The sequence below is a fragment of the Brassica oleracea genome, chromosome C5 (assembly GCF_000695525.1).
Source record: "Brassica oleracea var. oleracea cultivar TO1000 chromosome C5, BOL, whole genome shotgun sequence".
Lineage (NCBI taxonomy): Eukaryota > Viridiplantae > Streptophyta > Magnoliopsida > Brassicales > Brassicaceae > Brassica > Brassica oleracea.
Genome location: NC_027752.1, coordinates 31,220,240 through 31,232,717, shown reverse-complemented (window position 1 = coordinate 31,232,717; position 12,478 = coordinate 31,220,240). Strand labels below are relative to the sequence as shown.

Sequence of the window (12,478 nt, the reverse complement as noted above, 5' to 3'; positions counted from 1 at the left end):
TATGGCCAGCTCTGACCGCTACCGTTAATCAAGAGAATGTTTCCATCTCTCTCCGCTTCATTCACCGTCTAAATTCACGGAAAATCCCAACCCTAATTTAAAATCCTCGCGTCACGTTTCTTCTTGCATAGAAGATCAGATTGAAGCTAATCTCAGCGAGAATTGCTGAAGGTAGAATCAAGATCACGAAGATCGAAAACCTGATCTTCACAGCAATTGATGATGGTCGGGGGCAATAACGCCAAGTCAACGCCTCAAAAGCCTCCAACAACCTCCGCCGCAGCTTCTTCTTCCCATCACCGTAAATCTCGTTGGGGCTCAAACAACAACGATGGTGGTAGCAGTAAGACTAACACAACCACCAGCAACAACAAGCAGACGACGGGTGGCCAGAAAATCCCCGATAAGAAACTTCCGAATCCTTCTCCTAACCTAGCTCCGATCACGAGCCAATCCCGTCCCAATCCAACACCCTCATCATCATCGCGTTCTGCTCTACCCCCGGCGCAATTCGCTTTCCCAGATCCGTCGGCGGCGCTTGGTGCTCCTCCTGCGCCGACTTACGGGTTCCATATGCTCGAGCGTCGCACCATCGTCCTCGTCGACGGAAGCGTCCGATCATACTTCGCGCTTCCTCCTAATTACCGTGATTTCCCTCCCAAGCCCCGTCTCCCTGATCCGGCGGCTAATAGATTTATGGGACCTGAATTCGGTAGATTCCCTCCGGAGGAGTTTAGAGATCAGAGGCAGCACGAAGGATCAATGAAACGGAAACATCCAGGCGAGGAAGAGATTGATGGGAGGGACGAGAGAGGTGAATTGCTGAGACAAAGGCAGCAGTTTATGCTCTATGCGAATCCTAATGATCCCTCGCTTATGGCTGGTACGAGTAGGAGGGATTCTGGGGAAGATGCTAGAGCGGCTAAGCACATGCGGGTGGGATCAAGCAGGAATGAGAATGGAGGTCAGGTTGCGTTGAAGAAAGCGTTTTTGGATTTGGTTAAGCGGATTTACGAGGACCCGTCCGAGAAGAAGAACTACTTGGAGAACGGGAGGAAAGGGCGGCTTCAGTGTCTCGTCTGCGGCAGGTTTGATGAGTTTCAATCTGTTTCTTGTGTTTGTTTTTTGCTTAGGTGCAGTTTGCTTTTGCTGGAGACCCTTATTGCCTTGTTCTTTATGGTTTCTTTAATTTGTCAGTTGTGTCGTAGATGGATCTATGAGTATGAACAAAAGTAAGAGAGAACACTAAAATACCTTGAACACATTTGTTTCTTTTTTTTGATTAATATGTTAACTTTTTCTTAATATAGTACCTATCTTGACATGGTTTAGTGGTTGTGATGTTAGCTAAATGCGTAGCATTCCTGTGTAGCTTAACGTTGTTTGCTTCTCGTTTATCTTGTTCCTTGTTTGCTAATGTAGTTAATGAAATTTTTGCTCTAAAAATGCAGCGGTAACATGCATATACTTATATTGATTACTCATTATAGTACGATGCTTTGGGTTTACTCTCTATTGAATTGCCTCTTAGATAATTCAGTTGAGCTATTTTACTTTGATATTAGGTGTTATTTAACTTAGTTTTTATCTCCTTCGTACCTAATACTCCTTGGACTGCTCTTTTGTATCTCATTTGTTTAAAATTTAATCTTTGTTCTACATCATATTAGTTGTCTCTGGGTATCTATCGACTCAAGTTATTACTCCTTGCCTTTTTGTAGGCTTATTTTTTATACTTGATCCAGTATAATGGTAGTTTTCTTGCAGCTGTTTAAAATCAGGGTGCTGATATGTCGATGTTAACTGGTTTTTATAGGCACCCGCATTACTTATTATTTTTCTCAGGATTATTTATATTTCACATAGGGTATCAAATAATATGCAGCTCTTATTGATAGTGACCCGTAAATCAGCTTTCTATTATCAGTAAAGAATGTGCTTACTCTCCCTTACCGCTGTGCTTGTGATTTGTGATTTGTGATTTATGAATCCAGCATGTTAAGCTGTCCGACTTCGTATTCTTAACTTTTTAGGTAATGTAGATATTGTAACTATAGGCACTTCCATCTAAATTTGTTCCAGCTTGATAACTAGATGGAGGTTGTCAACTAATTTGGTATGTTGAATGCATGGTCGCTTTGATGGCCGTTCCAATTAGTGTCAGTGATCATCTATTTTTCATGCTCTTTCATGTCACAAAATAAGCTTCTTTGGATGTAAAAGTTTACGATGAAGTTTTCTAAAGCCTTTTATAGTTATCTTTGATATTTTCCAACCCTTCAGCTATGTTATGATGGTACTCCAGAGGTTTATGTGTGTGTTTTATGTATGTTATGTGTTTTCCTTGCATCACTTATAACCCTATTCTATAGCTTAGGTTTATCATTGGCTTATTCAATACACATTTTCGTATGAAATAAACTGATTTGTGGATGTTGCTTTACACTTTTAATCAGATAAGTGTATTTTCAATAGTTTTGGTGATTCTGATTTCCTGAGTTTAATTTCTCAGACTATTGTGCAGAATTTTTTTGGTGAATCTGAATGAGTGTTTCCAATTCGACTTCTGCTTAAACACAGGTGTCCTAAAGACGTCCAGGATACACATGGTTTGGTAATGCACACGTACTATTGCGATGATACTAGCTCACGTGTGCATCACTTAGGCCTACACAAAGCTCTATGTGTATTGATGGGATGGAATTTCTCAAAGCCCCCTGATAACTCGAAGGCTTACCAGAATCTACCTGCGGAAATGGTAGCAATCAATCAAGACGAGCTGATTCTATGGCCACCTCACATTATTGTTCACAATACGAGTACAGGGAAGGGTAAAGATGGGCGTATGGAAGGTCTTGGAAGCAAAAGAATGGATGATAGAATTAGAGGTACAACATGCGGCAATGTTTATGAATCTTGCGTTGGTTAATCTGCACCTTAGGATCCTCTTCGCTTTTGGTCTCGTAGAGTAGGTTATCTCCATCAATTGGACTTATAGATGAATCCCGTTAATCTTAATGATTCGGCATATCTGATTGTTATCTCAGATCTGTGCCACCAAAAATCATTTCCTTGATCTTTCAGAAGAAAGTTCAGGGTCCAAATCCCTCTCTTTGTTTTTGCTAACACTAAAGGATGCCCCAATAGGTGTTCTTAAGTAGAAAGTCTTGCAACCAACCGTAATTTATTATCATCTTAACATTCATTCTCCTTCCTCGGATCCCTTTTGAATTGGAAACTGTTATTGCTTGCAGTAGAATAATGTCAATCTCTGGTCTGTTATTTCTTTCACTACCTTCTCATATCAGAATCTAGTAAATTGTGGTCTAAGAAGTATATAAGCTTCTTCAACAGAACGTTGACGTCACTATTTTCCCTATATAGGAAATGTCAGCATCTAGTTTCGGAACTGACGCTGTTTCACACTAGGTTCCATAATGTGCAATGTGAATAGGCTAATGAATAAGGTTTGGTGTGCACAAACCAGTATGGCAGTATCTAGTTATTGGTCTTATCGATGGTACATTTTTACTGCCTTGGTTTTGATGTCTATCTGTATTTACAGAACTAAAATTCAACGTTGGGAAATCAAGGGCACTGTATGGAAGAGACGGTCATCTAGGAATTACCCTCTTTAAATTTGCGGGAGATGATTCAGGGCTCAGGGAAGCTTTGAGAATTGCCGAATACTTTGAGAAAATGAACCGTGGGCGCAAAAGTTGGGCCGGGTTACAACCATTCACTCCAAGCAAAGATGATGAGAACAACCCTAGTCTTATGGAGGTTGATGGTAAGACAGGTGAGAAAAAGAGGGTCCTTTATGGTTATCTGGCGACCGTAAAAGACTTGGACAAAGTCGATATGGAGACAAAGAAGAAGACCACAATTGAGAGCCTAAGAGAACTCGCAGGATCAAAGTAAATTTACACGTCTCTTCCTGAAGGTACACTTTAATTTCAGGGTATTTATTGCCTACTGAATCTGTATGTTTTAGTCATAAGCAAAATTTTAGTTTTCTTTTTATAATTGAATAAAATTTCTTGGTTTTCTTGATCCTTTGATTCAGTGATCACATTGCCTATAGACTAATATGGGTGTGGGCTGATGATATATTATACGAGCTTCTGTTTTACAACATCCTTGGAAGTAAAATGTGATATAGTGTTTGATGCTTTTGAGTTTTCATGTCCCTGTTAATTTTTTATATTATTCTTTCTTCCCCTTTTGGTTGTCATCTTGTTCGTTTGGCTTTAGCCAGCCAATAAAATCTAACACCTATACATATTCGGATTATGATGGTTGCGTACGTTTTCTCTGCTAAAATGGAGACATAAAGAGATGTGATTGTTGAACCAAACAATGGTGTCTTAGTGCATTTTGTATATGTATTTGATATATGACATTGTGTTGGTGTTGTCCTGCTTTTTATATTGGTACTTAAGATTGGCGACAGCAGTTGTTGTGGTGCCTAGCTAGGTAATAATAACCTCTTTGTGTTTAAAATTTTATCAATTGGGATGAAAATAAAAAGCAGATAAGAAGAAGCATTGTATCCTCTGGGTGCTTTGCTTTAGCCACTAAAATATGTATATGAATCTTGTTTCTCCTTTTCACTTTATTTATGTCTCTGATTAATTGACAAGTATAAAAGGGATTAATTATTTTTACTCTACTTTCTTGTGCTGACTTCACCTAATCCGTTGAATCATAGTGACTCTTGACCGAACTTTCTTTCCTGTTTTCGTTGGTCGACTCCGACTACATCATTTGCCGTGATTAGAAAGACATCTCTAACATCTAAAACTCATTTCAGACCTGTGACTTGTATTATATAAAGTGAGTGTGTTAGAGAAAGGTATCAATTCGTCTCATATATTGATGACGAAAGATATATCTCATTAGCATTATTATATCAAAATTCATATAGATGAAAATTAAGTTTTCACCATTTGATTGATTTATTTCAAGTTTGCCAATAATTCATGTTTATTAACGTACATAGTATCATATTGTGGCCACTGCCCACCATCATAACAACTAGCCGGCCGGATATGATTTTATAAATTTACAATATCTAGGACAAAATACTTTGGGTAGTGGGTAAGAGTTAACAGCATATTATAACCAGACTTTCTAACGAGAACATATTAAAAAGGACTTGAGATGGTGCAATGTGTGTCTTAATCATGTTACTACAAGACTAGTGTCAATTCAGTGCATGCATTTAGATCATTATCCATTATGCATATGATATCTCTCTACAACATTTTCAAAATTCTCTCCTTTTTTCTGTAAAGTGTAAACAGTAAACGGCGGTTGATTTGTAGACATCCATTGCGGACCCATTTAATTATATAGTCAGTTTCATATTTCGTCTCATTCTAATTGTGTTTTGTCGCTTTAATTTACATATTAGTTAAAATGATATGTATAACCAAGCAGACGAGATGAGTAAGGATGTTTCAATAATTGTTCATATGTCATTGTCCCGTTTTTACGTTTTGTACATATCCACAGAAAAAAGGTTTTATAGCAAATGCCAATTATAATGATGCAAAAAAACGAGGTAACTTTAATAATTCAAATTATAGTATCTGTTTTCTATTCTTGTCCTCTTTGATATCACAAGATATTAAAACATAGTACGAAGATTAGCAAAACTAATAAGATATTAGTAAATAAATTGGAATGAGTCTTTTATGACCTGCTTAATTATCACGTCTTAGAACACACAAATATTCGGTCCAAGTGTTGTCCTCACGCGTGAATGATCCATTTTACAGCCTTCTAAAGATCATCTTGTCAAACACATGTGTTCTTAAATTAAACTACAAAATATTTAATTATATAGACAATATTTTTTCTATACTTTGATATAAGCTCAATTTTACATTTCATATTTTCACCGGCAATGCTTTACTGGTTTCCGACTGAACGCATGTGATCGTCAGTGAGCCTGGCCCACTTATCTCTTTTTTTTTTCTTTAAGCGATAAAGGCGACGCTTAGTAGTATATATTTTACCACCACCCCAAACACGTCCTTATACACGTCACCGCTCAAAACTCTCTTATCCTACGCATCTTCCGTTCACAATAACATACCAAAGCAATACAGTCTGCGCAATATAGATGGCGGCTCTCATTACCGCGCCTTTAATCAGACTCCACCGAGACGTGTCGATTTCATGACATGTCCACGTCACAGTTTTTGTCTCTTATCTTCATCGTCCCTAACTTTTTGCCATTTCTAGGGTTTCTAGCAATTTCGCTTCAAACACTTTCGTCACCTTTCTCTCTACTATTTCTGAGATTGAAATTTGAATTTCCTTAGCTTCCGACGATGGGGTTGGTCCCCGATCCAGGCGAGTTAACCGAGCTAGCACAGCCGAGTTTTGACAAGTTTCAGAAGCAGGCGTCGTTGATGACGAGCTGCAGTCTTATGTGGAAGGATCTCACCGATCACTTCACTACACTGGAGCAGAACCTGATGAAAAAATCAGAGGCGCTGAAGAAGATGATTGAAACCCTAGACAACCAGACTCAGACCTCTCTCGAGTCAATCGACCGCAGCGTCGAGATCGTCGCTGAGAAAGTTGGGAAACGCGTCAGAGCTGCTCTGGAGTCGCTTGAGAAAGCTAGAGACGGCGGCGATGACGACGACAGTGAGGTTGACGACGATGATGAGGAAGGGCTTCTCTCTGCATTGAAGTCTCTCTGTTGGAAGATGGACGCTAGAGGATTCTGGAGCTTCGTGACGGCGAGGAAGAAGGAGATTGAGAATCCCCGGTCAAAGATTCCGGCGGCGTTGGGGGACTGTGTGGATCCGGAGATGTTGGTGCTCGAGGCGATCTCTGAGGTTTTCCCGGTGGATAAAAGGGAGTCTGGAGAAAAGATGATGAACGATTTCGCATGGGCTTGTGTGGTGATTCTGGAAAGTTTAGGGCCTGTGATGGTGGATCCGGTGATCGGGAAGTCGCGGTTGATTGTTACTCCTAGCGTTAAGGAGAAGGCTGAGGAGGTGGCAGAGACGTGGAAGGCGAGTTTGGAGGAGAGAGGGAGGGTGGAGGATGTGAAGACTCCTGATGTCCATACGTTTCTGCAGCATCTTGTGATGTTTGGGATTTTCAGAAGTGAAGATCTTGGTCTCTACAGAAAGCTTGTTGTTGGTTCCGCATGGCGTAAACAGATGCCGAAGCTTGCTGTTTCGGTTGGTTTAGGTGATCAGATGCCAGGTAAGCCTAAGCTTATGATCCTGCTATGCTCAATGTTAAGTAGTATTTGGAAAGCTTAGCTTAGTTTCATTTAATATAGCTTCTCACTAATAAAGAATGTTATTTTATTACCACACCCAGATGTTATACTAGTTTGTGGTTTGTTCAATCTCATTTGGTAGTGCTTTGTCTCAAATTGTTGGACTTTTTCCTTTTAGTCAGTTCTACAGTGTCTGGTAATATTATATCGCATTATGTTGTGGCGAAGACTGAGACATTAGATGTAATTTTGTATATTAGCGAGATTAGAACTGATCATAGGCTGTGTGAAATTGAAGTCTTTTCTCTTATCTCGTTGATCTAAGCTTATGAATGATGGCTTGAGTTGTTTTGTTTCTGCAGATATGATCGAAGAGTTGATCAGCAGGGGACATCAACTTGATGCTGTTCATTTTACTTATGAAGTTGGTCTTGTGGATAAGTTCCCTCCTGTTTGCTCAAAGCCTATCTAAGGGACGCAAAGAAGACAGCAGTGGAGGACTCCAGCAACATTGGCCGACCTTCGGTAATCTACTCATCTTACACCTGAAACATTTTTATCTTTTTATCAGTCTAACTAAACCGTTTTTTCTTCTCCTAAGAATCTTGTGGCGCGAAAGGAGCAATCAGCTCTCAAGGCGGTATTGAAGTGCATAGAAGAGTACAAACTCAAAGAAGAGTTCCCTCCAGAGAACCTCAAGAAGCGTTTGGACCAGCTGGAGAAGACTAAAACCGACAAGAGAAAACCAGCAGCTGTACCAGCAAACAAGAGAACCAGAGCCAGCTACAACGGTCCAATGCCACCAGCCAAAGTCGGTCGTATCACAAACGCATACGTCTCTTCCTTCCCCTTCATCAGATCACCCTCTCACTCACCTCAGTACGCTTCACCATCAGCTTACCCATCCCCACCTGTTACTGTCTACAGCAACAGAAGCCCACCTTATCCATACTCGCCTGAGCTTATCCCGGGCTCATACCAAGGCTCACCTATCGGTTATCCAGCGTACAGCGGTTATTGCAACGGTCCGGTTCCTGTTACTGCCCCAGCTCCTCCGGTTTACCACCCACACTACCATCAGCAGCAGCACCACCAACACGCTCACCATCCGCAAGCTTACTACTGAATTTAGAGAAATCAAGAAGGAAGGATGGTAATAACCAACAACCACTGATACCTGTGACAACTACTCTGGTCTACTCTCTGCGTCTGCATCTTTGTCTATCTACGTTTTGTTGTAATATTTTCGAAGCCTAACTCCTTTTAGTAAGTTAGCTCTCCTTTTCTGTTGTGTGTTTATTAGTTTACCTATAAACAAAACCCTTCCTTGGGATGTTTTGTCCACAAAATCATCTTTCTATTAATTAAATGAAAACTTTTCTTTGTCACAAACCTCTCTCTTACATTCGTCCCTGTCTTTACAGACATCCTAAACATAGCTCACAAGTCGAAAACCATTCTGGTTCTTTTGTAAGGTCGTTGCTTTGAATCTCTTTCTTGAACAAATCGATGTCACCATTCTACAGAGCTGCAAGACCCATCAGTTTCAATCAATTCGCTAAAACCAACCTTGCACACCAGTTGTTCGACGATTTGTCACAAACATTGGTTGCATATCATTGACAACCTTGCAAACGAACCTCAAGAAGGTAAGCTTTGTGCAAACCTTAAAGCTGTATGGCACAATCAAGACATAACAAACTCGAATCTAACATGGTAGGGCAACAAACTCGAATCTAACATAGTATCAAGGCTCAGATCCTAGTTATGCTACATCCCTAATTAATATAATCCTAATCTAATATGGTATCAGAGCCATGTTCTAAATACACTAAACCCCTAATTAATATAACTCTATCCGACCGGGTATAAATGTCGTAATTATGTTAATTACTGTCATAAGTTCCGAGATTTCTGGCCGATAAAAGCCATCATCTCGTGGAGGGGTATTAGGGATAAGTATCCTACGTCGAGAATTCAATGGGACTTTAACTAATATATAAAGGTTAAGGCCAATCCACTAACCACAAATTAGTTTTAAGTTAGAAGTCCATAATAAAGCCGAATCTAACATGGTATCAGAGCCCATATCCTAAATATGCTAAACCCCTAATTAATATCACATTTCCGTCCGGGTATAAAAGTCGTATTTGACCCTCTCAACCGGGTATAACTGTCGTACTAAAACTCGCTCAACCGAGTATAAATGTCCTAAAGTTCCGAGATTTCTGGCTGATAAGAACCATCATCTCGAGGAGAGGTATTATATCCTACATCGGGAATTTAATGGAACATTGACTAATATACAAAGGGTTAAGGCCAATCCACTAATTACAAATTGGTTTTAAGTTGGAAGTCCATAATTAACCCGAATCTAACATGGTATCAGAGCCCAGATCTTAAATACCATGAACCCTTAATTAATATATGAACCTTCCAACCGGGTTTAAAAGGTCGTAATTAACTCGCTCGACCGAATATAACTGTCTTAAAGTTCCGAGATTTCTGGCCGATAAAAGTCATCATCTTGAAGTTAGGATATTATATCCCACATCGGAAATTCTAAGGGACATTAAGTAATATATAAAGGGTTAGGGTCAATCCACTAATTAACAATTAGTTTTAAGTTGGAAACCCATAATTAACCCGAATCTAACATGGTATCAGAGCTATGTTCTAAATACATTACATCCCTAATTAATATAACCCTAATCTAATATGGTATCAGAGCCATGTTCTAAATACCCTAAACCCTAATTAATATGACCCTTCCGACCGGGTGTAAAAGTCGTATTTGACCCTCTCGACCGGGTATAACTGTCATACTAAAACTCGCTCGACTGAGTATAAATGTACTAAAGTTTCGAGATTTCTGGCTGATAAGAACAATCATCTCGAGGAGGGGTATTAGGGATATGTATCCCACATCGGGAATTTAATGGGACATTGACTAATATATAAAGGGTTAGAGTCAATCCACTGATCACCAATTGGTTTTAAGTTGGAAGCCCATAACAAATCCGAATCTAACATAGTATCAGAGTCCATATCCTAAATATCCTAAACCCCTAATTAATATAACCCTATCCGACCAGGAATAAAAGTCGTAATTAACTCGTTCGACCGAGTATAATTGTCTTAATGTTCCGAGATTTCTGGCTGATAAGAGCTATTATCTCGAGGAGAGGTATTAGGGATATATATCCCACATCGGGAATTCTAAAGGACATTAAGTAATATATAAAGGGTTATGGATAATCACTAATCACTAATTGGTTTAAGTTGAAAGCTCATAACAAACCTTAATCTAACATGCTTCAAGCTATCATTGATAATGGTGTTAATGTGTTAAGTGAAGCTTAAGCAGAGGAAACTCAAGAAGAAGACTAATCATCTTCTGAGAATACCATATGCATAAAATGTTTGCTTTTTATTTTCAGTTCTGGTCTTTAGACAGTTTTTTTAAATCTTCTTTATGCTATTTTGCAAGACAGAAACATGTTTTGTTATTTAATCATTAGATAATATTGTCACTCTTCCAAAGATATACGGGGGAAATGAAATCATGTAGGCAAGCATAGTTTAGAGAAAACATAATAACTTTTTGTGTAAATAATTAAGAGGTCACGAGCTCGTAGGTTCGTATATTATTTTAGGAAAATAATTATCGCCCGAATCTCTATAATATTATTTGAGAAATAACTTTCATACGTGTTACACTCACGTTAATTTTTACAATGGTTATTACATTTATACGGTTAATGAAATTAAAATATCATCTATTAATGCCATTATTAATAAAATTTTATTGATTTTGCTTAATATTTTTCCTTTTTTATATTAGTAAAAAGTAAGTAAAAACGAATTTACTTTTATATAATTTCCTATATAAAAAGTTTCATATCTTTTCAATTCCACGTTTTAAAATTAATTTATTAAAAATAAAATATTCTCTTTTCTTAATAAAAAAGAAAGTATGTCAGTTAGGATTATTTAAAAATCCACTTTAATTAAATTGTTTAGGATATTAAAAATCCTCTCTCTCTCTCTCTCTCTCTCTCTCTCTCTCTCTCTCTCTCAGTGAAAAGGAAACTATGTTAGTTGATAATTTAAATCAATTTCCTTTTTTACAAAATTTGAAATTATTGGAATTAAATATTTTATTTTATTTTTTTTCAAATTATGTAGTTATTTAATTAACCACTAATCTATTTTTGATAATCATACAGTATCCTATTAATTTCTAAATAAATATCTTCTTAAAGTTTTTATATTTTACTTTAATTATAAACTCCTAATCCTATTATTATTTGAGTGTTCCCAAAATCTATATTAATTAATAATATTATTTGAGAAGTCACTTTTCTACGTGTCGTGGTCACTTTTCTACGTGTCGCACTCACATTAACTACATTAATATCCTTATTGAAATTAAAATATTATCTATTAAAATATTATCTATTAATGCCATTATTAATAAAAGTTCAAAGATTTTGCTTAATATTTTTATTTTTGTTATATTATTAAAAAAGAAGTAAAAACGAATTTATTTTTATATAATTTCCAATTGTATAAAAAAATTCATATCTTTTCAATTCCACGGTTTTAAATTAATTTTTTAAAATATTAAAAACAAAATATTCCATTGATTTGTTTCTACTGGAATTTGTTTTTTTTTTCTCACACAGAACTGTTTATATCAATTTCCATAGTTAAACTGAAGACTGATTAAAAAGTTTTTATTACTAATGAAGAAGAAAAGCAAAAAAAAAAAATCGAAAATATTATTTTAAAAAAGTATCCAAAACAGTAAACAGTTTAATTAGATTTTTGCTCTTTGTTTTTTTTAAACCAAAGAAACATTTGAGTGTTTAGACTAATAAATTTGATTAATAGGGTTATTTTCACTATAATTATTAAGTTTTTAATATAGTGTCATATTTAGATTACACAGCTTTCATCATAGGCCTAAACTTAAAAAAAAACAAATTTCTCAGTTTTTAGATTTTGTTACTCTACGAAATTATTGAAAAATCAAATCTATATATATAAAAAAATGTTTGCCTCTCTCCTGTGCTGCCACCTAGGATCCAGGTCAGAAAGTCGAGGTCCGTAGTGTCGACACGTGTCCCGGCTACAAAAAACGTAGCAATTCATTTATTCTCATATCTGTTGGGCTTTTAACGCTAAGTTTATATATTCAATGTTTTGGGATGATAATTCGTA

At 37.2% G+C, this 12,478-nt stretch overlaps 1 protein-coding gene and 1 pseudogene across 3 annotated transcripts; both read left to right on the top strand.

Annotated features, from left to right (window-relative positions):
• LOC106295490 lies at positions 1–4,221 on the top strand. 2 transcript variants are annotated; one of them, XM_013731408.1, is made up of 4 exons: positions 1–1,088; positions 2,581–2,888; positions 3,566–3,943; positions 4,067–4,221. In XM_013731408.1, the coding sequence occupies exons 1-3, from the start codon at positions 220–222 to the stop codon at positions 3,919–3,921; spliced, it is 1,533 nt and encodes a 510-aa protein (XP_013586862.1). In that variant the 5' UTR covers positions 1–219; the 3' UTR covers positions 3,922–3,943; positions 4,067–4,221. The 2 variants fall into 2 exon arrangements, with proteins under 2 accessions (XP_013586862.1, XP_013586861.1); XM_013731407.1 differs by having other exon boundaries at positions 3,566–4,221.
• Positions 4,222–6,038: 1,817 nt separating this feature from the next.
• On the top strand, positions 6,039–8,644 carry LOC106343362 (annotated as a pseudogene). The gene is made up of 3 exons (XR_001269948.1): positions 6,039–7,233; positions 7,615–7,777; positions 7,854–8,644. The product of XR_001269948.1 is annotated as an FRIGIDA-like protein 4a (transcript).
• The last annotated feature ends 3,834 nt before the right edge of the window (positions 8,645–12,478 follow it).